Source organism: Leopardus geoffroyi, chromosome A2 (genome assembly GCF_018350155.1).
Source record: "Leopardus geoffroyi isolate Oge1 chromosome A2, O.geoffroyi_Oge1_pat1.0, whole genome shotgun sequence".
NCBI lineage: Eukaryota > Metazoa > Chordata > Mammalia > Carnivora > Felidae > Leopardus > Leopardus geoffroyi.
In genome coordinates, this window is record NC_059331.1 from 117420420 (window position 1) to 117448174 (window position 27755).

General features: G+C 41.8%; 2 protein-coding genes across 2 annotated transcripts; one reads left to right on the forward strand and one right to left on the reverse strand.

Annotated features, from left to right (window-relative positions):
* The first annotated feature begins 7193 nt into the window (after positions 1–7193).
* Positions 7194–8439, forward strand: LOC123607657 (homeobox protein NANOG-like). Its single transcript, XM_045497094.1, is given in 2 exon segments — positions 7194–7671; positions 7674–8439. Coding segments are annotated over 2 exon segments (867 nt in total). The 3' UTR covers positions 8063–8439.
* Positions 8440–25279: 16840 nt separating this feature from the next.
* On the reverse strand, positions 25280–27755 carry LOC123606572 (cytochrome c). The gene is made up of 3 exons (XM_045495117.1): positions 27621–27755; positions 26423–26599; positions 25280–26311 (listed from the first exon to the last, which is right to left on the reverse strand). Exons 2-3 carry the CDS (start codon positions 26589–26591, stop codon positions 26163–26165), a joined length of 318 nt encoding a protein of 105 aa, XP_045351073.1. The 5' UTR covers positions 26592–26599; positions 27621–27755; the 3' UTR covers positions 25280–26162.

Consider the following 27755-nt stretch of genomic DNA (forward strand, 5'->3'; position numbering starts at 1 on the left):
TATATATCACCGAGTTGTTGCGAGGATTGAGTTTGTAATGATGCATAGCGTTTTAGAATGGTGCAGGCAATCAGGCTCATATCCATCCATCCTTTTGGTATATCTGAGTGCCTGCCGTGGTCCAGGCACTTTCCTAGATGCTAGGCTATGGGGCAGATGCCACACTCAGGGTCTGGGGCCTGGCGTAGGGATTAAGCGCACAGACTGTGATGCCAGACTACCTGACTATGAATCCTTGCTCTACTCTTTATTAGCTGCATGACTTTGAGCGAGTAATTTTAGTGTATGCCTGTCCTGAGTAGTTACAGTTTGAAATGGGTTAATATTTGCAAAGCACGTAGATCGATACCTGGTACATAGTAAGTGCCATATAAATATTTGTTGAATAGAACTTACATTCCAAATGTTAGGAAGATTAAATGCATTGGTATATGTAATGTTTATATGCATTTATACCGGATACTTACCTTTTATTACTCAAGTTGTCCATTCTGGTATTTTTCTCCAAACAAAGGGAATCTCCTCCAAAGGTGAATTGACAGCTCTTCTCCTTCTAGACAGTAGACTTCCAGGAACTTTTAGAAGACATTTTTTTTCTAGCTTAAAAAAATACAGTCGTGTTGTATTCTCACAATAACCACAGTATTATGAATACGGTTCTTATACAGGCCGGAAGACTTGCCAAGTTCACAGAGCATTGCGTCTTTTTGATCAAGTCTTTGGCAAAGCTATTAAGTTGAATGTTGCATTTCAGTGTGCTTCTAGAGGACAGCAAGCAAGCTTCTGGATGAGTCCAGAACAAGTTCAAGTAGCACACTACCAAAACCAACACGAAGAAGCGAGATTGTTCCATTATCAGAGATAGAAAAGCTGTAATAATGAAATCTCCGTTCAAACACAGGCAGTCTAGCTCCAGACACCATGTACAGAAAATTGCAGCAATAGGAAGGGAAGAGATCCTAGAGTTGACTATAAATACAATAGTCAGCCCTTACCTTTCATGGGGTGAGATAACACAACCTCCCAAGTGGGCCCTGTAGCCTAACTGTACCTGCCACAGTGTTCAAGGACCCTTTGCACCCACCAACTCCCTAGCTTTGATGAATTTCACCCATCACCATTTCCAACATCCATATGCACAGGCAGCACTTTATTTTCTGTGAAGAGACTCCAGACATTTCCAATGGCTGATGCTTGTGGGTCTAATTCAGGATTTGCTGGCTGAAACCCAACTACAATGACACTTATATGCTATAATATACGCAACCGATGCACTCAGCAATGCTCCCTCCTCACCCCCAGCCTCTTGGAATGTGCAAAATGTGCCTGTTAAGTATCATAATCCTTTTTACTTGGAGTGCCTTTTCCCCTGGAGCCTTGCAAGTGCTCTCCGCTAATGGCCTATTTTTAAGGATCTCCTGGAGACCAGAGATGGCACCCGGGCCTTAAATCTAATAGAATCAGAGCCTGTCCCCATTTTGAACATTTCTAATGTGCTCAGAAAGAGGCCCTGAGACATGGACTATCTTTACCCTTGGTTTCTTATGGGCCCTAGGGAAGTCCTGATTTGGAAGATGCGCCTCTCACTTAAGCTTAAGCTGCTCCTGCCGATGACATATCTGACTGTGAGCTGCTATTTTGTATCCCCAAAGCGGGCCATCAGCCTTTGACCCGTGTCCCAGGCTTCTCTGGATAAATGTGTGTTTTTTCTTGGATCTAAATGGAAAAGAATAAAAAGCATAGACTAAAAATTTCAGAATTGTAAAGAAGGGGAAGAATCAGACATTTTTCTCTTCCAACACGAATCATTTTAAACATGTAATTTTAAGGATGCATTTAACCTGCTTGACAGTTCTTGCAAGGAAGACTTCCTTTCCTTTCTTCATTCTGTTCCTGGACTCCCTTCCAGCTATTAGGTAAAGCCAGAGGTGAGACCCTATTGAGCAAAACTGCTAGGAATCCTGTGATTCACTCAGTGGGTGGTTCTGAATGGTTAGTCTGGTGGTGGGTGTTACTTTTACTACTGGTTATCAGTCTCCAACTCTTGAGATGTCAGGCAAAAACATTTGAGAGAGAAGACAAAGGATAAAAGGATGAAGAATCTGAGAAGATGTGCTTTCTCCCTGGAAGCCCTTTCTGTCTTCACTCCATGGGGAAGAGCAGAATCATCAAAAGCCTATTTATAATTAGTGGTAGTGAAAACAGGAGCTTTGGGGAGTATCAGTCCTGAACAAAGGCAGGAGTGGCAAATCTTTTTTTCTTTTTTTTTTAGATAGGCTTCACACCCAGCGTGGAGCCCAATGCGGGGCTTCAACTCATGACCATGAGATCAAGACCTGAGCTGAGATCAAGAGTCAACCTGAGCGGAGATCGAGTCGGACGCTTGACCAACTGAGCCATGTAGGTGCCCTAACTGTGGCAAATCTTGATAAATTTTGCAAAAGACACAGGAATTTAGAGAGTTGAAATACAGAATGTCATACATTAGTTGCTAAACTCATAGGGTTCTACTTAAGGTAATTTTTAAAAATAAATGTTATAATGTTGTAAGAGAAAATTCCCCTTAAAATACATATATATATTGGTAGGCATGAACTCTTATTCTGGAAATTGCCAGAGCCACATGTCACTGGTCTACATCATGCTGATTAATGCCTGATCAATGAGAAAAATTCAAGGGTGAGGTATTCAGTGTTGTCAGTGAACTGGCCACATTGGTCTCCAGGATTTTCCCCAGGGGATTAAATGCTTACTATCACCAAGTGTAGCCACCAGAGAAACTTGTACTACCTCTGTGCTTCACCAGGGGCAGAGAAGACCCAATAAGAGTAGTTTTCCCCAGTTATCTGAAATTGGAGTGTTCTTACGAAAACTTCCGAAAGCAGGAATGGCATAAATTGAAGCAATTACCATTAATCTATATGGAAACTTTATTGAGCATCCCCAGACCAAAACCAGAACCTCTCTTAGATTTCTCTAATACCTTAGGATGCATCTTGCTAACAGATGCACAGCATAAATCAAGATAAAGCACAGATACTCACTGGACACAGTTCAAAGCCAGGTGGCTTGCTGCTGAAATGTAGCTCCCAGAGAAGGAGTTTGGTGGGGTCACTCTCACTGCCTCTACAAGCCTCACTGCAAAACCAATGCCAAATACTATTTTCACTTTCACCCTTTTTTCCTAAAAGCAAAAATCCTCTTGAGATTACTTTCGGTTAGCGAAAACCCGTACTTCTGTAGCTCTTTCGTAAAAGTGGTGTCGCGTGTACTTCCGAACAGCGGGAGATACCTGTGTTAGGGCCGTGGCAGGAGCTATGCGTGAAAGGGCTTGTCTGCATGGAGCCAGCATGTGAACTCACACAGAAGCCTCCTCTGAGTTACTTATTAGGCTTGTCTTCCTCCTCAGCTCCAGGACATCCAGGGATGCATCTTGGTTTTCTCCCTTTTTCCAGTGAGAGCCATCCAAATGGCCACGGGGTAGCTATTCATTCTGCATTTACTGCTCAAATGCAGGCAAATCAGCCCATTTACCTGCTCCAAAAATACTGTGATGTAAGGTTATGCTAATAGAACATGTGAGTCTCTAGGACTTCCTGGCATTCAGAAGCAGAGGAGCAAGTCATACCGGACTTCATCATCAGGTTGTTATTATGTAGCTCTGCACTATTTACAACGTTGTTGTTCTTTGTGTGTGTGCTTGCTTTGGCCGTACATATGTTAAATAATTTTTACCAGCATCCTATTAATTTGCAGGCAGCTTGGTGGGGAAGACATGCTTTCGAGTAAAGCACAGCTGTATTTTAACTCTGGGGCTCCTACTCAGCAACTCTGGGACCTCCAGAGGGGAACACTTTACCCCTTTAACCTCTGTTCCTCATTAGAAAATGTGGGAGATGCTACCCAGCTACGGAGGAGTGAAAGTGATACCATATTCAAGTTCTTGGTGGAGTGGCTGGTCCGAGGAACACACTTTGAGAACCAGAGCCTAGCGCGTACTATCATCTTACTATATTGTGTTTCCTTAAACAGGACATAAACTTATTCACAATGATGGCTCTTGCTTTTATTTTTCTATCACTACCAAAATTTTAAAAGTAATTCCTTGACAAAATCTCCTGTCTTCAGTCATTAAGGTTTTTTTCCCCTCTGTTATGAGTGGAATTTTTATAAATTTTATAATTTGCATTTCTTCGTGTAGCAATGCAATTGACTTGCGTGGTTTTCTCTTATATTCTGCAACTCTCACTAATTTTCATTTCCTTCATTTTGTCATTGTGTTTGTTGACTTGCTTAAGTATACAAATAGTTGTGTAACAGGTACATTAGCTGAAAACAAGCACAATCAGAAAATGACTTTATTCTTTCTCCCACTACCTGTTAAATCACTCTTTCTTTCTGCCTCTGGACAAAATCTGTGGTAGGTCTCATGATTTCTCAGCTCAGTCTTCAGTTTTTAAAAACCCTTCGATAGTAAAAGTCCTTAACAGTTGTTTGGGTTTGGCTCCAAATCTATCAAAACTCAGGCTGGCCCAAGTGCCGGAGCAGGCTTCTGGAAGCACCTCTGTTGGGCCAGGTGAGACTTCTTTAATTTCTGCATCTTGCAGCTGATGGAAGGTCCCAGAAGAAGGGTCATGTTTTCTGTGTGTGTGTGTGTGTGTGTGTGTGTATGTGTGTGTGTGCACGCGCACACACACCTCAGGGAGAATAGGCTGGAACATTTACCTTCTGGTATAGGACTACTTACGTATTTTGATGATTGGTTCAGCCCTACTGGTGTAGATTGGCTCGGATTCAGCCTTATTCTTAAGTAATAAAAAATAAACTAGTCATGTCCAATGCCAAGTCCTTGATTAAAATTTTATCTCATATAGGGGTGCCTGGCTGGCTCAGTTGGTAGAGCATGTGACTCTTGATCTATGGGTCATAAGCCCAAGCCCCACGCTGGGCATGGGGCCTACTTAATTAAAACAAAAACCCAACAAACAACCAAAAATTTTATCTCATATATTAGCCCTAATGCTAAATTTAATTTTAATATTAAAGACTTTCCTCTACCCTAGGTGAAGAAAGAAAGGAAAAATCAGCTTCTCTCTTTCCTTGCCCATACTTTCTGCTTCCCTCTTTTCCAGGCGCCAGGATGACTCTGGCAACTCCATGGGTGACAGGGCTGGGAGGCCGGGGAGACAACTGAGGAGAGAGCCAGGAAAGGTGCAAATTCACAGGCACAGATGTAATCTGGCGCTGGAGTCTTTGATGTTGGCAGTATAGAATACTGTCTGTAAAAAGTAGATAACTACAGCCTACATTTCTAAGATTGTAACAAATCGGAGCGTATGTTAATCCGGGCTATGGTTAGGAGGATGCAGGTGGCAGGAAGGATCAAGTGTTGATACTGCCACCAGCTGGGCAAAGAATGTAATGCAGCACTTTCTCAGACCAAACTGAACAATAGTCTATGCTTTTAAGAAAGACCATTAAAGAAAGAGGTTGAGGCAACATGTATACACCTTTTAAAAATAGTTTAGTAAAAAGATGGAGAGAGAATAAAAAGTAGCTAAAATGTACATATGTATATTTACCACAATCTTCAATGATCAAACCACATTACCAAGAAATGCAAAATATATAGAAAAAAGAGAAGAAAACAGAATCCCTCCACGCTAAAACAAATATGGTTAAAACGTTGGTGTATTTTCTTTTAATATTTTTCCTGTAACAATAATTACTAGGTAGGGGCGCCTGGCTGGCTCAGTCTGTAGAACATATGATCCTTGATCTCGGGGTTTGAGAGTTCAAGCCCCACATTGAGTGTGGAGGTTACTTAAAAATAAAATCTTAAAAACAATTACTAGAGAGCCTGGGTGGCTCAGTCGGTTAAGTGTCTGACTCTTGATTTTGGCTCAGGCAGGTCATGATCTCACGGTTCATTGGTTCAAGCCATGGGGTTGTGTGGACCGTACCTGAAATTCTCTCTCTCTGCCCCTCCCTGCTCATGTGCTTGCTCTCTCTCTCAAAATAAATAAGCAAACTTAAAAAATTACTAGGTGACATTTAGCAAGCTCATATTGTATGCCAAATACATTTTAAAATACTTTAAAAATATTCTGTCAACGGATGAACGAATAATAAGATGTGGCATATACAGACAATGGAATATTACTCAGCCTTAAAAAGGAAAGAAATTCTGACACATGCTATAACATATATGGACCCTGAAAACACTATGCTAAGTGACATAAGCAGACACAAAAGGATAAATGATCGAATGATTCCATTTATGTGAGTTTCCTGGAACAGGCAAATTCACAGAGACAGGAAGTAGAATAGAGGTTGCCAGGGGCTGGGGGAGAGGTTTCTGTTTGGAACAATAAAATAGTTTTGGAAACAGATAATGGTGATGACCACACAATACTGTGAATGTGCTTAGTGTCACTCAATCGTTTTTTTTATTTTTTTTTTAAAAAAAATTTTTTTTTTCAACGTTTATTTATTTTTGGGACAGAGAGAGACAGAGCATGAACGGGGGAGGGGCAGAGAGAGAGGGAGACACAGAATCGGAAACAGGCTCCAGGCTCTGAGCCATCAGCCCAGAGCCCGACGCGGGGCTCGAACTCACGGACCGCGAGATCGTGACCTGGCTGAAGTCGGACGCCCAACCGACTGCGCCACCCAGGCGCCCCATCACTCAATCGTTTAAAAATAATTAAAGGGTAAATTTTATGTTGTGTGTATTTAACCACAAAAATAAGTTCTCATTCAAATCTCCTAATAATCCTATAAGTTATACAATAGATGGATTTGACCCAAGCAATCTGACTATAGATCCCAGGTTATTTTCCCATATTTTTAAAAAGAGAGAGAGAGGGAGAGGCAGAGAGGGAGGCACAGAATCTGAAGCAGGCTCCAGGCTCTGAGACATCAGCACAGAGCCCGAAGAGAAACATGAACCCACGAACCGTGAGATCATGACCTGAGCTGACGTCGGACCTTAACCGACTTCACCCAGGTGCCCAACGGTATTTTCATCTTTAATGCACTTTTCAGTGAGTACACCATCCCGTGAATCTGAGTTCTTACTTTCATCACGAAGAAGTTCTCCTGCAAACAGGTCCTGTGGCCCCGGTTTTCCCGTTCCCCACCCATTCTGGACTACCCAGCAGCTACCTTTTGCATGACAATGGCCTTGCAACATGAATACGGATCCAGCTCAGCTCCACTGCCTGCCTTGCCCCGAAGCGCCCGTTTCTAGGGACTCTTCTCCAGTGCCTGAGATTGATGGGCCTGAAGAAAATTATGCATCCTTGCAAATGTCATCTGCTGAGACCCCCCACACGGAGACCATCTCTCCTCTTCCTTCCTCCATGGATCTACTTGTTCAGGACAGCCCCGATTCTTCCACCAGTCCCAGAGTAAAAGTGATACCCACTTCTGCAGAGGAGATCACCGCGAAGAAGGACGATCCAGCTCAGGGCAAGAAACAGAAGATCAGAACCGTCTTCTCTCAGACCCAGCTATATGTACTCAATGATAGATTTCAGAGACAGAAGTACCTCGGTCTCCAGCAGATGCAAGAACTTTCCAACATTCTGAACCTTAAGCAGGTTAAGACCTGGTTCCAGAACCAGAGAATGAAATGTAAGAGGTGGCAAAAAAACAACTGGCCAAAGAATAAAACACTGTGACTCAGAACAGCTCTGCAAATCCAGAATAGCCAGGCTTCTATTCCTATCACCAGGGATACCTGATGAACACTTCCGGAAACCTTCCAATATGGGGCAACCAGACCTGGAACAGCCAGTCGTGGAGCAACCAGACCTGGAACAGTCAGACCTGGTGCCCCCAAGCCTGGAATGGCCAGGCCTGGAACAGTCAGCTGCACGACTGTGGAGAGGAATCCCCGCAGCCCCAGATACAGTTACAGCAAAATTCTGTCAGCGATTTGCAGTCCATCTTACAAACGACTGGGGAAAGCCACAGTGTAATACAGCAAATGGCTAAGTATTTTAGTGCCCAGCAAATAATGGATTTATTCCCAAACTACTCTGAACATACAGCCTGAAGTCACGTGACCATGAGTGTATTAATCCGTCTCCATTTGGGCGATGGCTGTATTACTTCTAGGATTTGTTTGTTAGGGTCCTGTATCTCTGCCTTGATATTCTGTTTTTCATTATGTTTATTCTGTCCATCAAGGGGGAACGGCAGGAGTCTCATCAAAGAGGATTCCGTAGCTTTGGCTGCTTTGAACAACATGCGGAAATACGTTTCTGGCTCTAGATAACTAGATATAATACTAATTTGTATATCTTTAGGCTCCAGAATTTAACCACAAGAATAGGAAGTAAAAATACAAAGATGTGATGAAGGATTATTTGTATTTTCTGAGATAGTGAGGCTTAACAACCTCAATTGTTAACGGTGGAGGGTTAAGTTACAATGTGCGTCGTTGAATTCCTCTGCCCCCTGTGCTGGTTTAACTACAACTCCTGATGTGTTCGTTATTCCAGTATTTGTAGAAAACTGTTTTTATATTTTATGTGTCGTGATGATAGGACCAGTTTGGCTGGTGGTTTATTATAGATTTAAGTACAAATAAATACCCACTTTATCTTTAAAAAAAAAAAAATAAAAAGAGAGAGAGAGAACAGTATAAAGAAACCTCTGTATACACCTCATCTTGCTTCAACAGTTTCCTGCTTATGGCCAATCTTGTTTGCTCTGTTCCCCCTCCCACTCCCAGTCCTACCCCTAGGCTATGTTGATGCACATCCAGACATCATATTTAATCTGCAAATACTTCAGTGTATACCTCTAAAAGAATAATTTTATTTGATTTTATTTATTTTTTAATTTCAAATTTTATTTAATTTGAATTCTTTTTTTAAATGTTTATTTATTTTTGAGAGAGAGCAGGGGAGGGGCAGAGAGAGAAGGGGACACAGGATCTGAAGCTGGCTCCAGGCTCTGAGCTGTCAGCACAGAGCCCTATGTGGGGCTCGAATTCATGAACAGCAAGATCATGACCTGAGCCAAAGTCAGATGCTTAACCAACTGAGCCACCCAGGCACTCCTAAATGACTAATTTTTAAAAACAGCGCTGTATAATCTAAAGCCCCCCAACAATTGCTTCATATTGGGTATGCTATTATTGTTCACATTTCCCCAATTGCCTTATATTTTATTTATTTTTTTAATGTTTATTTTCGAGAGAGAGAGAGAGAGAGAGAGAGAATCTGGGTGGGGTAGAGAGAGAGGGAGACACAGAATCCAAAGTAGGCTCCAGGCTCTGAGCTGTCAGCACAGAACCCGATGCAGGGCTTGAACTCACGAACTGTGACATCATGATCTGAGTTGAAGTCGGATGCTTAACCAACCCAGGTGCCCCTCCAATTGCCTTATAAATTAGGACCCAAATAAGACCCACACATTGCAATTGGTTGACGTTTCTAAATTTTCTAATGGTAACAGTAAGTTCCCCTCCTTCTTTTGTCGTTGTTCTTACAGGATTTTGTTGTTGGTTGGTTGGTTGTTGTTTTGTCTATGAGGTGTGTCATTTGTTCTGTGGAATACCCCACAGTTTGGATTTTGCTCACGGCATCTTTTGGAGTCACCGAATGTGTTCCTTTGTCCCCTGTACTTCCCATAAACTGCTGGTTGGATCTGGAGGCTTCATCAGTTTTAGGACCTGCTGTTTTGGCAAGAAGTCACAGGTGGTGCTCTGCACTCTCACCAGGAGGCACAGAATATCCAGATATCTGTTGCACTTTTGTGATGTTAGCTGTCACTAATAATTATTGTTCAGACCATTAATTCACTGAATATTGGGAAATGATGGTGTTCTCTCTTAACGTATTAGCTGGAATACTTTTATAAAGAAAAATTTTCCGGGGCACCTGGGTGACTCAGTCAGTTTAGTGTCCGGCTCTTGGTTTTGGCTCAGGTCATGATCTCATGGTTTCTGAGTTCGAGCCCCACATTGCGCTCTGTGCTGGCAAGTGCGGAGCCTGCTTGGAGTTCTCTCTCTTTCTGTCCCTCCCCACTCATTCTCTCTCTCTCTCTCTCAAAATAAATAATTTTAAAAATTAAAAAAAATAAAGAAAAATTTTCCTTTATCAACTTTTTGGTTGCCAAGGTACAGTTTGTATGGGAACGGCAGGGTGAATACTTGATCATTTCCCTTTATACCAGTCTTTCAAATACTGTGTCAATGGGAATGCAAGCTGATGCAGCCACTCTGGAAAACAGTACAGAGGTTCCTCAAAAAACTAAAAATAGAACTACCCTACGACCCAGCAATTGCACTACTAGGCATTTATCCACGGGATACAGGTGTGCTGTTTTGAAGGGACAATGCACCCCCATGTTTATAGCAGCACTATTGACAATAACCAAAGTATGGAAAGAGCCCAAATGTCCATCGATGGATGAATGGATAAAGAAGAGGTGGTATATATATATATATATATATATATATATATATATATACACACATAATGGAGTATTACTCAGCAATCAAAAAGAATGAAATCTTGCCATTTGCAACTATGTGGATGGAACTGGAGGGTATTATGCTAAGTGAAAAGAGTCAGTCAGAGAAAGACAAATATCAAATGACTTCACTCATATGAGGACTTTAAGAGACTAAACAGATGAACATAAGGGAAGGGAAACAAAAATAATATAAAAACAGGGAGGGGGACAAACCATAAGAGACTCATAAATAGGGAGAACAAACTGAGGGTTACTGGAGGGGGTGTGGGAGGGGGGATGGGCTAAATGGGTAAGGGGCACTAAGGAATCTACTCCTGAAATCATTGTTGTACTATATGCTAATTTGGATGTAAATTTTAAAAAATTAAAAATAAAAACACACACACACACACACAAAACTGTGTCAGTTTCCTGACAGTGAGCTTTGTCTGAATATTATTTTGAGCTTATGTACTTAAACATATTTGATGTGTTTCAATCTGTTGTAGTTACTGTGTTAAGCCATGTCCCATGTCCACATCCCTATCCCAGGAACCTGTGAACATGTTCCATTACATGGCAAAGATAAGTTAAAGTAGCAAATAGAATCAAGGATGCTAACCAGTTGACCTTAAAATAGGGAGATATCCTGGATGACTTGGGTGGGCCCAATGTACTCACAAGGGTACTTAAAAGCAGAAGAGGGAGGCAGAAAGAGGAGGTTAAGGGTCATGGGATGTGAGGACTGTTGCTAGTTTTGCAGATGGAGGAAGGTGGTCATGAGCCAAGGACTGCCTGCAGTCAGTCCCCTTGCATTCCTTGGGAAGTCATGCTGGAAAAGGCAAGAAATAGATTTTCCCCCAAAGCTTCCAGAAAGGAGTGCAGACCTGCTGACACCTTGGTTTTAGCTCAGTGAGACCATGTTGGCCTTCTAACCTACAGAACTGCAACTTTATGTTGTTTTAAGCCACCAAATTGTGGTAACTTGTTATAGGGACAATAGAGAACTAAGTACAGTTACCGTCGTTACTGATGTTCATGTTGATTCATCTTTGGCCAGTGTGATCCTTTTCAAACTGGCTTCTAAACCCTTGAGTTTTCTTGCTTTCTGGTATGACAAGATGTTCCTGGCCCACCTACTGGTAAGCTCTTGGAATTTGACTTCTATTTAAATTTATCGTGTTCCCTTGACTGTAATCAGGGATTTTCAATAGGAAAATCTAGTCCTTACCATTCGTGTCTTCTCTGCAGAACTTGACACTATTCATTTCTTTCCAAAAGACATCTATCCTCCCCTATGATATCACCACAGAATCTTGTTCCATGCTCTTTTTGGGTCTTACTTCCTAACTCCCGAAGGCTGTCCTCAGGCCTCATTTCTTCTTTCTCCACACTGGTGCTTAGTAATCTCATCCATACAGTAATCTCTGCCTACACCCCGCCCCCCCCTCCCCCATGCCAGTGGGTCCTAAAACTGTATTTCTCTACCTCATCTCTCCTGGTACCAATACAGGACCTCATTTCCAACTGCTTGTTGTTGATAGCAGTCACCTATACAAACAGCTGGCACCTCAAATTCACGGCAAAACCTTTACTATCATTGCCTGCCATCTCTTTTATATTTCTGCTAATGGTTCTCTCTGGCACTCAGATTCAAACTCAGGTGCTATTTTAAAATCTTCCTTGTCCTACGACCCTCCTAAAATTAGAAATATAACTACCGCCAACTAATTATAATATTTTCACTTTTGTTATGCCATAAGAAATAAGAATTTTTAAAGTTTATTTTGTCCTTGAGTGTCTGTTTATGGACAAAGACCCTCCTCCCTCCCCCCATGAGAATCCAAATAACCATCAGAGATTGCTTTGTGAGCAGGGAACTAGAGCACAGGGATTGGATGGTTTGAAGAGTTAATGGTGTCCAGCTACAATGGTGTGAGTAATGTGGGTCTTCTCACGGAATTACAACATTTGAAGTCTTTGCTAAGCATCCCTCTTCACTGAAAAAGCTTAGGGGATCTCTGCCAATGCTTCTGCATCCTTTCTATACCCCATGCCTGACCAACCTTCTTTTGATTTCCTTAGAAATACTGGTGTCTTCAATTTGGTGGCAGACAAATCTTTCAGGCATATAAAAATCACAAAAGTAACTGAGATGGGTATCTACTAAACTAGAAGTCGACATAGCTGTAAGTCTCTGTTTAACATTTGGTATAACCTCTAAGAAATATCATTTGAAAATTACTAGTTGTATGTATGCCATGATATGGACCTTAGTGGCCTGTGCATCATTGCGGAGTTCAGCGCCCTCTTGTGTTCACTACGAAGCCAAGCACAGCGGCTCTCCAGGATTTGCCAATCATATTTTGAACCGCATCTCTTAAGTTCATGGGGAATGTGTGAATTTGGCTATCAGTTTTTTTGTTTGTTGGTTTAAAAAAAATTTTTTTTTTAATGCGGGGCTTGAACTCATAACCCTGAGATCACTACTTGACTGAGATCAAGAGTCAGACGCTGAACGGACGCTGGATAGTCACCCAGACATCCCTATCGGTTGTGAAAAGGATCTGTCGCCCTGAGAAGCATATGTGCACAAAGCCAGCTGTAGGAAAAACTGAGGACGTAAAATTCTTTAGCTCCTTTATTTTCTCGTTCATCCTATTCTCTCTCCAACACTTTCCTTTCCCCCATTTTATAGCCTCCAGAGCTCCCAGACCATATCTGATCCTATAAACTTATTAAGTCATCTAAATTTATATATTTTTTCATGCTTCCAAGAAATATTTTCATATATTGGGCATCAAACTATGTTGTATAGATGGATAGATGGTATATATTTTTTCATGCTTCCAAGAAATATTTTCATATATTGGGCATCAAACTATGTTGTATAGATGGATAGATGGAACCAAACAGATAAGTGATTATTTAAAAATTAAGTGCCACAGCTGTAGGCTCCAATGGGAAAAGCATTTAACCTCAGAAATGAGCTGGCTTTTTACTCAAAGGCATGGAACTAACTGTGAAGAATGGGAAAGATTCGCAACTCTTCCAGAATGTCAAAATGGCAATGACAGCTACAAATCAATGGACATTCATACCGTAGCTCAATGTTAAGGCCCCCCAAAATATCCAGGATACACTAAACAGGATTAAATTATACACAGTCATGGAATTCTTCTGGTTCTCCCTTCAGATAACTTAAAAAAGCATTTATTTTGAACCCTGTGTAAGGCCCTTAACGGACAAGCCAGTCACAGGGCCTGACAGGCCCATTAGCCCCGTCCACCTCGAGAATCTCAAGCTAACTAAAGGGGGTCCTTGCTAGGCTGTTTTTGGATTAAGAAAAGACCACCAATTAGGATAGAAGTGGGCACCTGGAAACCTATTAAGTGGCTTGGTTTAAAAAGCTCTTCTTATCAGGGATAATTAATAAAGTAATTGGATTTTCTCCCTCAGGTAGTTGAACGGGAAAGAGTCAGCTGGTTGATAACAGGTGTAGACAAGACATAAAAGAGAAGCAGTCGAAAACAGGAGTCATATTAATGGCAGCATGCTGGGTTAAAAATACAACAACTCCTGCTGGAGGAGCAAACATGTTAATCTGGCCTCCAGAGCTGCCTTAGACTGTGCACGGTGCTGTTCTTAGAAGCCTGTATGATCACGGCCTCCCTTGTCACAGTGAGTTTGTTTCCAATAAACCCCCATTACCTGAAATAGCGTGAGACCTCTGGTTCATGCAATCAAATAAGAGTAATTAACAGCAGCATGGGGATGAAAATTAGAGGAGACAGTTTCTGCCGTCATAGAACTTAAATTGTAGTTGGGAAGATCATGCATATTAATTCATGGAACATTCGTTTCCTACTGTCAAGTAGTGTGTATATATATATTTTTTGTTGTTGTTTATTCAATGTGAGAGAGAGAGAGTGAGAGAGTGAGGGAGGGGCAGAGGAGAGGGAGACACAGAATACAAAGCGGGGTCTGGGCTCTGAACTGTCAGCACAGAGCCAGATAGAGCCGGACCCGGGGCTCCAACCCACAAACAGTGAGATCATGACCTGAGCCGAAGTCAGACGCTTAACTACTGAGCCACCAAGGTGCCCCTGTCGAGTAGTATATTAAGTGCTAGGGAAAAGAAGATAAGTAGAACAGAGACCCTCTGCTCCAGAGGCTGAGACTCTGGCAGGAAAGGGACGGTGTGCAGGGGATACCCAGCACACAAACGGCATGGGGAGGGGCAAGTCACCAATGGTTGTGCCAAGAATCTGGATTTTTTTTTCAGATATAACAAGGTATTTAAAAGCTTTCTATCTTCTTTGTGTGTTCTCAGCCACTGACTAGTACTTAGGCGTAATATTCTTCAATTTTGTTATCAGTATCTAAAAGTGTTCTGTGTGTCATTGCATTTTAACTGTTCAGTCAAGGTGATGGACTGTTCTGAGTCACCCGCAGTCTCACTGGGGGGGTGATCATGATTACTAGACTGGGTTGAGGTTACAAATTGCATGTGGCATCAGACAGTGAGAATTAGGGGGCAGGAGCAGAAGGTATTGGAAAGAGTAAGGGTTTTGGACTCAGAGAGACTTGACTTTGAATCTTAGTTCTACCATTTACTGACGAGCAATGTAACATCTCTCAGCTTCATTTCCTGATAAAGAGTACTCACTAATCCCCCACCCTGCATAGGACTGTTGTGCTAAATGAGACGAGGCATAGAAAACACCCACACCCATGCAACCTGAGAACAAAATATCAGAACTATAAAATAGCTAGTTATTATTCTTAATAAATATCTCTGACCTTGCTTACCAAAATAGTCACATATTGACTCATTTATAACTTAATAGAAGAGAATACAACCTACAAGAGGGCTATTATTAAAGTTTTTATTTCAGGAATAATTTGAAGAACAGAAGGCAACATATCTATGAATGTCAAAGTGAGCCTTCTTTTTCATGCCTGATTCGGAGCTGGCAATGCACTTCAGAATTATCAACAAGGAGAGAGGAGGATTTAGAAAGCAGGCAATCCTGCTTTTCAGAAAAAAACAACGAAAGCCCTAGTGTTATTCACTCTGGCCTGGGATGCAGCTTGAAGCACCTGGGGCTTGGGGTAGGGAACTAAACCAGGGAGAGATACTGTTAGATTGTTGGGAAAGAAAAAGAATGTCAGCCTCTGTCATTAAAGCAGGGCTTGGATGCCAGGCAAGTTCTTTATAGGGGCAGGTCACAGAATAGAGCCTGGGGAAGCAGCTGAGGAAGCCTGGGAGTCACCTCTCTCTCACAGGTAGAGCTGCAATTAAGTAGATTGCAGTTACTGTTTAAAGATAATGCAGAAGCAATCAGGTCTTGGAAAGATAAAATCTGGGAGAAAGGAAAATTTGAGACAGAGGTAAAACCACAGGGTGTAGCTGTATTTTCCTTCTGGGCAATTACTAATTTTGGGTCAAAAGCCAAAGAATCCAGGGGAAGGGCTTGGGCAGAGGGTCTCTACTAAAAGGTAAAGAAACTCTGCAGGGATGAAGAAACAAAAAGTAGAGAACAGAAGGGTGAATATCTCAGCAAGAAGGGGCAAAATGTGTACCCAACATCCTGCCCTTAAGACATCTTCCAAGTTTTCAAGCTGACCAAAGCTAAGAAGCCAAACAGACAACAAAAAGCATGATGGAGTTTGTGTCAGTTCAAGACTCACCTTGGGATGAGCCCAGTCAACTCCCCAGGCTCTGCTGGAAGCAACTCTACTCTCAATCTTAGCCAAAAGGCTGAGATGTGATCTCCTGGAACCCTAAAAGGCTACACTTTAACAGCAAGGTTGAACCAGATGTAGATAAAGCCTTTCCAGAGTTTCAACCTAGCCTCGAATCAGCTCAGTCTCTAAATGGCTTGAGATAATCAGCCTCCATGCAAAGAAAAGGTGAACTTCTTCTGGAGGAAGATATTATCCAGAGCCACTATAATTTTTAATACTCCATGTTAGTATTCAATTAAAAATTACTCGGCATGCCAAGAGAAAGGTCAAAAGGATTGAAAACTGAGAGGAGAAAAAAAAACAATAGATCTATAAGTGACCCAGATATTGACACTATTGGTCAAGGACTCTGTAAGTCTCACAATTAACAACAACAAAAAGGCATAACTTGAAAATATAAAGTGGACATCCCAATAAAGTGCAATTTACAATAAAGCAAGTCAAATGAGTGTTTTGGTTTCCCAGTACATAGAAAGTTATGTTTACATTATACTGTAGTCTACCAAGTGTGAAATAGCAGTAGGTCTAAAAAATATGTGCACTCTTTAATTAAAAATACTTTATTGCTGGGGTGCCTGGCTGGCTCAGTTGGTTAAGTGTCTGACTTCAGCTCAGGTCATGATCTCGCAGTCCGTGTGTTCGAGCCCCACGTTGGGCTCTGTGCTGACAGCTCAGAGCCTGGAGCCTGCTTTGGATTCTGCCTCCCTTTCTCTATGCCCCTTCCCTGCTTGCACTGTCTCTCTCTCTCAAAAATAAACATTACAAAATTTTAAAAAATCTTAAAAAATACTTTATTGCTAAAAAACGCTTAACCATCATCTGAGCTCTCAGTGAGTCATAATCCTTTTGCTGCTGATGGCTGCTGTCTGATGGGGTAGTGGTTGCTGAAGGTCAGATGGCTGTGGCAATTTCTTTTTCTTTTTTAAAAAAAATTATTTATTTTGAGAGAGAGAGAGAGAAAGAGAGAGAGAGCGAGCATGAGCGGGGGAGGGGCAGAGAGAGAGGGAGAGAATCCCAAGCAGGTGCTGGGCTGTCAACACAGGGCCTGACATGGGGCTTGAATCTAGGAACAGTGAGACCATGACCTGAGCCAAAATCAAAAGTCGGATGCTTAACCAACTGAGCGACCCAGGTGCCCCATTATGTCAATTTCTTAAAATAAGACAACAGTGAGGATTGCTGCACAGATTCTTCCTTTCAGGAATGATTCCTCTGTAGCATTCGATGCTGCTTGATGGCATTTTACCCACTGTAAAATTGTAGAACTTTCAAAATTGGAGTCAATCCTCTCAAACCCTCCCACTGCTTATCAACTTAAGTTCATGTAACATTCTAAACCCTTTGTTGTCATTTCAACAATCTTCACAGCATCTTCACCAGGAGTAGATTCCATCTCAAGTAACTACTTTCTTTGCTAATCCCTAAGAAGCAACTCCTTGTCTTTTCCTTTGCATTCACAACTTGGCTATTTCCTGTAAGAGACCTAGCTCAGTTCTTGAGACTCGCCTTCCTCACTAAGCTCAGTCATTTCTAGCTTCTGATTTAAAGTGATAGACATGAGCTGCTTCCTTTCACTTGAAAACTTAAGAGTCCATTGTAGGGTTATTAATTGGCCTAATTTCAATACTGTTGTATCAAGGAATAAGGGGCCGAAGAGGGAGAGAGGCAGGGGAACAACGGGTGGAGCAGTCAGAATACACACATGGATCAGCTAAGTTCTCTCTTATATGGGTGTGGTTTCTGGGACCCCAAAACAATTACACATCAAAGACCACTGATCACAGATCACTGTAACAAATGTAATAATATAGTAAGAGCTTGCAATATTGCGTGATATACCAAAACGTGATACAGAGACACAAAGTGAGCAAATGCTGTTGCAAAGATTGTGCCAATAGGCTCGCTTGATTCAGGGTTGTCACAAACCTTCAATTCTTTTTTTTAATGTTTATTATTTTTGAGAGAGAGAGAGGGAGGGAGGGAGAGAGAGCACAAGTGGGGGAGGGGCAGAGAGAGAGAGGGAGACACAGAATCCCAAGCAGGCTCCAGGCTCTGAGCTGTCAGCACAGGGCTCGACACGAGGCTCAAACTCATGGACCCTGAGATGATGACTTGAGCTGAAGTCTATGGCTCAACTGACTGAGCCACCCAGGCGCCCCACAAACCTTCAATTTGTCAAAAAAAAAATGTAGTATTTCCAAAGTGCAATAAGATACACCTATACATTTCCCTAGGGAATTGGAAATTATAATGACCATGACTGGAGTGGTTTATTTTTTTTTTTTTTAATTTTTTTTTTTTCAACGTTTATTTTTGGGACAGAGAGAGACAGAGCATGAACGGGGGAGGGGCAGAGAGAGAGGGAGACACAGAATCGGAAACAGGCTCCAGGCTCTGAGCTATCAGCCCAGAGCCCGACGCGGTGCTCGAACTCACGGACCGCGAGATCGTGACCTGGCTGAAGTCGGACGCTTAACCGACTGCGCCACCCAGGCGCCCCGACTGGAGTGGTTTAATATGTGAAGCAGGGAGACTAGTTTTAAAGACTACAGCAGGCTTTTTCAATCTTGGCTTTACGTTTTAGACCAGGAAATTTTGTTGTGGGGCTGTTCTGTGTATTGTAGGTGTTCAGTAGCATCGTTGGCCTGTACCCACTAGATGCCAGCCAACAACACCCCTACACAGTGGTAACAACCAAAGATGTCTCCATTTTTGGAGACAAAAATGTCTTTCTCCCCTGCCCAAGGTGGCAAATTCATCCCCAGCCGAGAACCATTGTACTACTCTAACAGTACAGATGGAAGATAATGCAGACAAATTAGGTATTGATTTGAGTGACAATTAATGTATAGAAATGAAAATACAAAGTGATAAGTGAAGGATGGTAGAGTGTGACAAATAGAGAATATATGACTGATTTCATATATTTCATATTTTGGATTGTATAATAATCATGATAGGAAATAGAAAAGGATCAGGTTTGGGGGAAAAGTTAATGAATTTGTTTCGGGATATGTCAGGTTTGAGGTGCCTGTATCAGTTTCCTATTGCCATTGTAATAAATTATCTCAAACTTCATTATCTTACAGTCCTGGAGGTCAAAATTCCAAAATGAGTCTCAGCAGGCTAAAATCAAAGTGTTGAAAGGGCTGTTTCCTTCTAGAGATTCCAAAAGGGAATCCATTCTGTTTCTTCCAGCTTCTAGAGGCTGCCAGTATTCCCTGGTTTGTGGCCACATCACTCCAATCTCTGTTTCCATTGCCATATTGCCTTCTTCTCTAACTCATCAAGCCTACCCAAATAATTCAGGATAAATTCTTCATCTCAAGATTCTTAACTTGATTACATTTGTAAAGTCCCCTTTGCCATATAAGGTAGCATTCATAGGTTCCACGAATTAGGGCATGGACATATTGAGGTGGCCTTTATTCATACTACCACTGTGCCTAGGGGGTAACACAAATGAAGATGTCTTAAAGGCAGTTGAGTATATGGCTTTTGAGCTCAAGAGGGATTTGGACTGTAGATAAAGATAAGAAGTCACTGGGATGTGTGTGGATATGCGGGGGGGGGGGGGGGGGGGGGGAGGGGAACGTAAAGAAAGATATTATGAAAGGAATAACTGTGGGAGCACCAATATCACATAAGGGGTGGGCATCAGTTAGGATGAGAATCAGTGCATATTAACAGAAACTGAAAATAACAATGGCTTAAATAAGAAGGAAGTTTATCAAACTATTAAAGAAGTCTGGGCTGGTATGGCAGCTTGACCACACCATCACTGTGCTAGTTCCTTCTATCTTTCTGCTCCACCATCCTAAGGTGTATGGCTTCCATTAACAATGATGCAATGTAGTCCAAAATGGCTGCCGGAGTTTTACCATCCCATCTAGTTTCTACGCAGGAAGAGAAGGGGTAAAAGGGCAGTCCTCCTAGCTGAGTCAGATCTTTCTAAAAAAAGATTTCCTGTAAGACCCACCCAACTGACTTCCATTTGACCCACTGACCGCACCTAGGGAAGTTGGAGTGTAATCTTTTATAAGTATATTACCACCTTAAAAACAAAAAAAATCAAGGTTCTGATCCTAAAAATGTAGGAGAGAATGGGTATCAAATACATAAAGAGTAGTCTCTTTGAGAATGAACAAAAACAAAAACCAAAAAACCCAAAAGACTCTATAAATGAAACTGAGAAGGAATGATCAGTAGAAGAGCAAAGGAACCAAGGGTGGGGAGTTTGGAGCTGTGTCTTGAAGGACAGTTCCCTGTCAAAAAATTTTTGGATTCAGAAATTGTACCTGCATGAAGGCCAAGGGTATAGGTTGGCTGTCCACTTTCAAACTAGATTCTGCTGGAAAACCAGCATGGGTAAAGGGGACTTCTCCAGCTGAGGTCTATTAGAAAATCTTACACCTTGCCTGAATTCTCTCGGATCTTCTAACAGAGGCCTTCGTTGTGAACAGCTTGATCAACTTCAGGGTGGAGAACAGAAAGAGAGCTACCAGAATTTTCTGACAGGTTATCTACATATCTGGCATATGCAAGCTTCATTTTGTTTTATTATGCTATAAAAGAGTACTGGAGTCTTTACCTGACCTTGATTTACAATAAAAAAGGCCCTCCTTCCTCCTTCCTCACTTTATCTTGAGAGATACCATGTTGGGAAGGGGCAAAACAGGCAAGCCCTTCCTGTTTTTTCCACCAAGCATTCATTCTTTAAAATCCCTTTCCCCCTTATGTACATACCAAGAAACTAAATATCTTAACCTACTCTGATTCAGGAGACTCACAAATTAGAAACTGTCCCCACAGATCTCTTCCCATACTATCTCTAGGCACATAAGTGTTTGTTTGTTAGAATAGTGTTGTTACATCACACATACCCCATCCAAGAATTATACAAGGCGCTGGTTTCCATTATCAACATTCTTTAAGAATACAACTATGGAATATCGCTCAAGACAAGTTAGCAACCACTGTGCCAAGACAGGAAACAGAAGCACTAGTTCTTTAGACAGGGGCCTTGCAGGTGGTACCCTACTATGACCTGGATTAGGCCTCCAGATAAATCCTGGGAGGTGCAACCATGGAGGGCTGGAGTCAGTCTACTAAACATTATCCTCTAAACTGCCTTTAATGCACATGGTCCCATCTTAATGTCTCCTTCCTTGTTGAGATTACTTTTAAAGCTTCGGAAGTTGACTAGAGCCAGCATAATCCCAGTAAATAGAGTATTAACAACTATGTCTTTGTTAGGTTACTAGAAAAACTAGACACACAAGATGAGTGTATGAAAATTAGGTGCCCATTTAACCTTTTGACCACATGTCTCTGACCTCTCTGGAAAAGCTAAATGGAGTTGGATATTGCACTTCATGCATTCTTGGTCCTGGTCACTAAAAGGGAATGAGGTATCACCTGGTCAGTTATTAGAATTATGGGCCGGAGTCACGGATACAAATCTCTAATTCCAGGCACTTCTCTTCCATTATATCACTTCTTTTTTTTTTTTTTTCAACGTTTATTTATTTTTGGGACAGAGAGAGACAGAGCATGAACGGGGGAGGGGCAGAGAGAGAGGGAGACACAGAATCGGAAACAGGCTCCAGGTTCTGAGCCATCAGCCCAGAGCCCGACGCGGGGCTCGAACTCACGGACCGTGAGATCGTGACCTGGCTGAAGTCGGACGCTTAACCGACTGCGCCACCCAGGCGCCCCTATATCACTTCTTTAGAAGCCTCATCTTGGCCTCCCTTCCATGCAATCTGCCCAGCTGTTAATTTGACAAACTATACTGCCCACCCAGTTCAAAATTAGCTAACATTTGAGTGTTTGAGTGCTAGGCAATATGCCAAGCACATTCTCTTGTTTAATCCTTACAACCCTCAGGGCTAATGTAATTAATGACAGTTTATAGATGAGTTTACTTAAGGCACAAATGTTACTGTACAGAATTCCATCAAGCAGGGTCCACAGAGGGCTCAGATCCCTGGGCTGTCTTCTTCCAACTCTCACCAGTAAAAAGTATAAAAAATTTCATCTGACAATATGATATGCCCTAACTCGGGCTGGTGACTTAGAAAACCTGCATATTTCCAAATTGTAAAGATTTTTTTTTAAATTTCTTGGTCCAGATGTATTGCCCATGCCCAGTTACACTTTCATTAATCTGAGTAAGGAAAGCTGTAATTTCCAGAACTTAGTGATATTTGTCATGTTGAATTGTGGCTCACTGCACTGTGAAGTTCCTGCACTGAACTGAAAGCAAGCAGTTAGCTCTTCAAACTTCTATGGGAGAGAGAAGCAGAAGACAAGAGGGTTGGGAATGGGTGTTACACGGACCATGCTGGAGTAAGTTAACATCTGGAGCTCCTCTTGATGTAACTGAACATTCTGAAACATATCTGAATTAAGAACATGGCTGAAGGTGGGGGGTGGGGAACAAAACCCTTCCTTGTAGCCAGGGGTAAAGAATTCATATCTGAAATGGGAGGCAAGGCCATCTACTGTGAGAACAGAAGACAGGTGAGAGAAGCTTGAGGAGCATGATTTTGTAAATTAACCGTGAGGAAGACTGGGAAAGAATGGTTACATAAAAAAACAGTTGCACAGAGTTTCTGCTAGTTCCGTTGAATCAGAGGTATGTTTACAGTGGTGCCAGTTGGCAGATGTATGTGATTTTCTTCAATAATGCTCAGATCAGATGTGGAAGTGGAGAAAGCAGATGGCTGGGCTGCTTCCAGGCTGGGTGTGTGCAGGGGAGATGCTACAGAAAGCAACAGGTGACAATGGTATTGGATGTAGGCAATGCACCGACTGAAAAGATATGCTGAAAAGTTGGCTATGGAAGGAAACCACAAGGGAAGTAGGGACTGGGATTTTGATGAGTAAAAGGAAACAATAGAGAGACACGAAGAAGAGAGACATGTAGTATGAGGTTGTATAATGGGATTTCAAAATTCAGAAATGGAGAAGTTCTGGAGCAACGACAAGTCTAAGTTGCAGCTATGGGAGAGCAGCAGAAGAGTTAAAATCAAGTAAAAAGTTTTGAGGTTATAGTGGCATTGAAGACAGATCATTCATTTTTTTTTTTTCATTCATTCACTTTTATGTAGCTCTTACCAGTATAATTTTATTTCTTCAAAAGAGTGAGAATGGAGCACGTAAATTCTTAGCAAATGTAGTGAAGGTCCTGAAGTACAGAAAACAGGAAAGGGTCCACAAAGATGTCCTCAATCTCACACAGGTAGTTCTGTCTGTGAGAGAAAGAGGAGTCTGGAAGGTGCCAAGACCACAATGATCTCTGCTGTGGACAGTGTGAAAGAACAAGCAGGCTCCACCTGTGAGGGCTGCAGAGGTTTAGAGGCCTGGAGAATGTGGTCTTTAGTAAGAAAAGGAAGTGTGAGTGCTGTAAAGAGGCTACTAGATGATACACCTTACGAGGTACTGAAGCTAAACTGAAAAGTGAATGGACTTGATAAAGCAATCTGAATCATAGGGCTAGAATTTGGGTAAAATGTCATGCAAAACAATGTATATGAGTTACCAACATATTAAAGCTACATGTGCATAAAGATTCTATGATGCCTGTATTTTATTCCATGTTGAGTGTGAAACCTAAACCAAGGGAGAGTAAAAGAGAAGTCAAGTGTGTCAAAAGTCCTAGAGATCATCATAACTATTGAGAACAGAAAAGAACTAGACATGACAATTAGGTCACTGCTAACCTTGGAAGAGGTTAACTTTTCACTGTGACTTTCAAGGAATTTGACATGAATGTAAAGTATTCTGATGCTCACCAGTCCAGAGCTTTCACAGATGTCAATGCTCAACAACAGTCATATAAGGTAGCCATTTATAGCTATATAAATCTAGCCATTTTTCAAGGGCTTAATTGCCACATGTAATTACTGGCACTATATTGGATAGCACAAGTACAATCCATCATCACAGAAAATTCTATAGGACAGTGCCGCTCTAGACGAAATCCATGGTGTAGATGGAACTGGGAAGAAAAACTTAAAAGCATATGGCTCTCAGGGTACCTGGTGGCTCAGTTGGTTGAGCATGACTTGATATTGGCTTTATCATGATTTCATGGTTCCTGGGATGGAGCCTTGTGTTGGGTTCTGTGCTGATAGCATGGAGCCTACTTGAGATTCTCTCTCCCTCTGTCTCTCAAAATAAAGTGTTTTTATCCTATTGATTTCTAAAAGAGCATGTATACCTCATAACTGGGAATTTCTTTTGAATTAGTTCTAGGATCATTTACATTATGTATGAATCACCAGATGCACTTACTGAGTATAACTGTCCTAGAAGACAGCAGGTACTCAAGTATCTCTGTCAACATAGGCTTCTGTTGATGTAGGAGGCACAGAAGTAAATCAGCCCCCTGGACTCCAGGTCTTCCCATATTGATCTAGAATTCTTATAAGCTAAATGGCTAGACTGTTTCTGAATACCACTAACTTCTGCAGTTATCAAGGTGTTACAAAGGTGTTACCTCTGATTACAGTAGGCCTTCTTTTGCTTTCCCAAATTGTTTCCTGACTTCTTTGCTTACTTACATTTTTCCAATGATTGAAAGTAAGATTAAATGACAAATTGCTTTGCCAGGCCTTAACAAGCTATCTAATCATCCCCATCATCTTTGAAACCATTGACAGACAAGGCCTCTTCCCAGTTTCCTTATTGTCTCAGAGATAGCTTGTCAGTTTCTTTCACTGAGAATTTCACCACCTCCATAAAATGGCCAGGGTCTCTCTAATTGTTAGGGCATGGACCATGTATGAAATAACTTGTACAAAAATTATAGTCACACACCACAAAACTGTGACCAGAAGCATGTTGTTTTACCCACGTATGAAAGTCTGAGGGTTCATTCTGGCCAAAGAAACTCTAAGGATGAATCACTGAAGTGTTGTTCTAGTTCAGACTGTCCTAGAGGAATAAGTACACAATCTAATACTATTAGTAACACTGCTCCATCAGCACTTAGGGCTGTTGTACTTAAATTCTGGCATCAGTCATTAAATCAAGCACATTAGAAAAATCATGATCTGTGATTCTGTTTTTAATTATCTTAAGCCTTATCACATAATTTACAAATTTGTGCTGATGATATATCTCCTCTACTTTAACCCTTCTAACGAGTTAGCAAAAGCACCATTACCAATCATACATATATGGTAATTCCACAGTTGTATTTTTGAATAGCTATTTAGAAGACAATCCTGAATTACAACTTAGTAAAGAATTCACAGGCCAAATCTGCTGCTATAACTTATCACACTGAATTTTAAAAGCATCTGACCTTACAGATCATCTATAAAACGTGAGAAGTGTTACTATTGTTTATTTAATATTATACATAAACCACACTAAAATGCCTTTCATTAAGCAAAAGGCAACATTTTAAATGCAGGGAATTTTAATTAAATTGGCATAGTTAAGACTAAAAAGATAAAGTGGACATTGCCAGCTTATCTTCAGCCCTTGCCTTTAACAGGCTAACACAACTTTTGAAACACAGCTGAGTCTTGCTGTTCTGATACAGTGAAGGGATTTCCTCAGTATTTAAATATATTAATATAACCAGTTATATAAATCTAAATATAAAACCAATCTCCTGTAAGTTTAGAGATGGCATTTACCATCTCTGTGAAAAGCTCAACAATCTAATCAATTCCAATCATATTCAAAGGGGAAAAGAGTGACAGCACTTGCTGAACCAGAATTACTATCAAAGGTCAAAAAGTGAATCATACTCATTTAACCACAAGCCAATCTTATTTAAATCAGGACTGTCCAAAAGAAATATTCTATCAGCCATTCATGATCTGAATTCTGGTGTATGTGATCAATTTAAATATGGTACACATAAAAAAAGTCATGAGACATTTTTGTTTTGTAATAAATAAGGCAACAGCCAACTATTACTCCTTAGTAGCTTTTTTGAGATAAGCTATCAAGTCTGCTCTTTCCCCTGCCTTCTTAATGCCAGCGAAGATCATTTTTGTTCCAGGGATGTACTTCTTGGGATTCTCCAAATACTCCATCAGTGTCTCCTCTCCCCAGGTGATGCCTAAACAAGGAGGAATGTATGTTAAGTATTTTACACTCCTGATGAAGGTCTTACCGTTGGTTATAGTCATGCAATTTGTGCTTCTGTAATTTTACAACTGTCCTGCCTTACCTTTGTTCTTGTTGGCATCCGTGTAAGAAAACCCAGGGGCTTGGCCTGTCTTTCGCCCAAATAAACCGTGGAGATTTGGCCCAGTCTTGTGCTTGCCTCCCTTTTCCACAGTATGGCACTGGGCACACTTCTGAACAAAAATCTTCTTGCCCTTCTCAACATCACCCATTTTTAAATCTAAAAACGAGAGACTCAATTACTTATTTCCTTCAAGTAAAAGTCCCATGGAAATCAGTGATCACTCTGGACACTTACTCATCCACTATGAATCTATGATATGATATTGAGCACCGGGGTAAATCCCATTTTACTTATTGGTACACTTGCAACAGACTCTTTAGTACCAAAAACACTAGGTGGAAGGAGAACTTCCTTAAAAACACATCTATGTGTGTCTAAGTGACAGAATTAAAACCCAAGTAAGCAAAGAGGGAACCTAGTTCAAAACCATTTCAAAAGTTGAGGTCAAGGTCACAAAAAGTCACAAATCTGAATACGTTGAAAACCATGATTACATTAAACCCAAACTACCGAAATTTCAACTTTTAAGAAAGCCTAGTTATTTATTCATACTACAGTTTGAAGCCACGTCTCAGGAGAGATCAAAATATATTAAAAAAAAATAGAAATCATGGTTGATTCGGCCTGCTCAGGTCACTATAAACTGCCTTGCTGGTGTGAGTGGGAGGGCAGCAGGGGGCTGAGGTCTCGCAAGGAACGCCGCTCTGGGATCTCTGGAAACGACCACGAGGTCACCCAATCAGGCAGGTTTCAAGGAGACTGATGAAACTTAACTTCCCGAGATGCTTAGGCAGGTTAAAGGGAGAAGCGACAGGTAACCAAGAAGAAAAATGACCCCTTTTTGGAGGAGCAGTTTTTTCCTCTCCACGAAGAACGTGAGGCGCTGCGCACCGTCCCGCCCTCATCCCGGGAAGTCCCGACGGTCGCGTCTACAACCCTCAGCCCCGACTACGAGAGCTGGGGTCTCCGTCGGATCCGCAACCAAGTCGCCTTGGGCTTTCAGAGTCCTGACTGAGCCCATTCCCTCACTTAGCTGGGATTCCACCCCATTTCAAGCCATAGCCCACCGGGATCTGGCTGGCCAAAGTCCGGGGTCTTCACTTCTGGGCCTACTGGCCCCGCGTGGGCCCCACTCGCAGAACCCGGACACTGACCTCGGCCCCGCCCGCATACCCACCAACGCAACTGCGTGCTCCTACGGCTGCGCTTCCCGCCCGCTTCGGCCTCCCGGCTTTGCACTCACCGCTGTTTGGTTGCGCACGAAAGAAAGGTGCCCGCTCTCAAGCCGGACGTCCAGCTCTCTCAGTCCAAG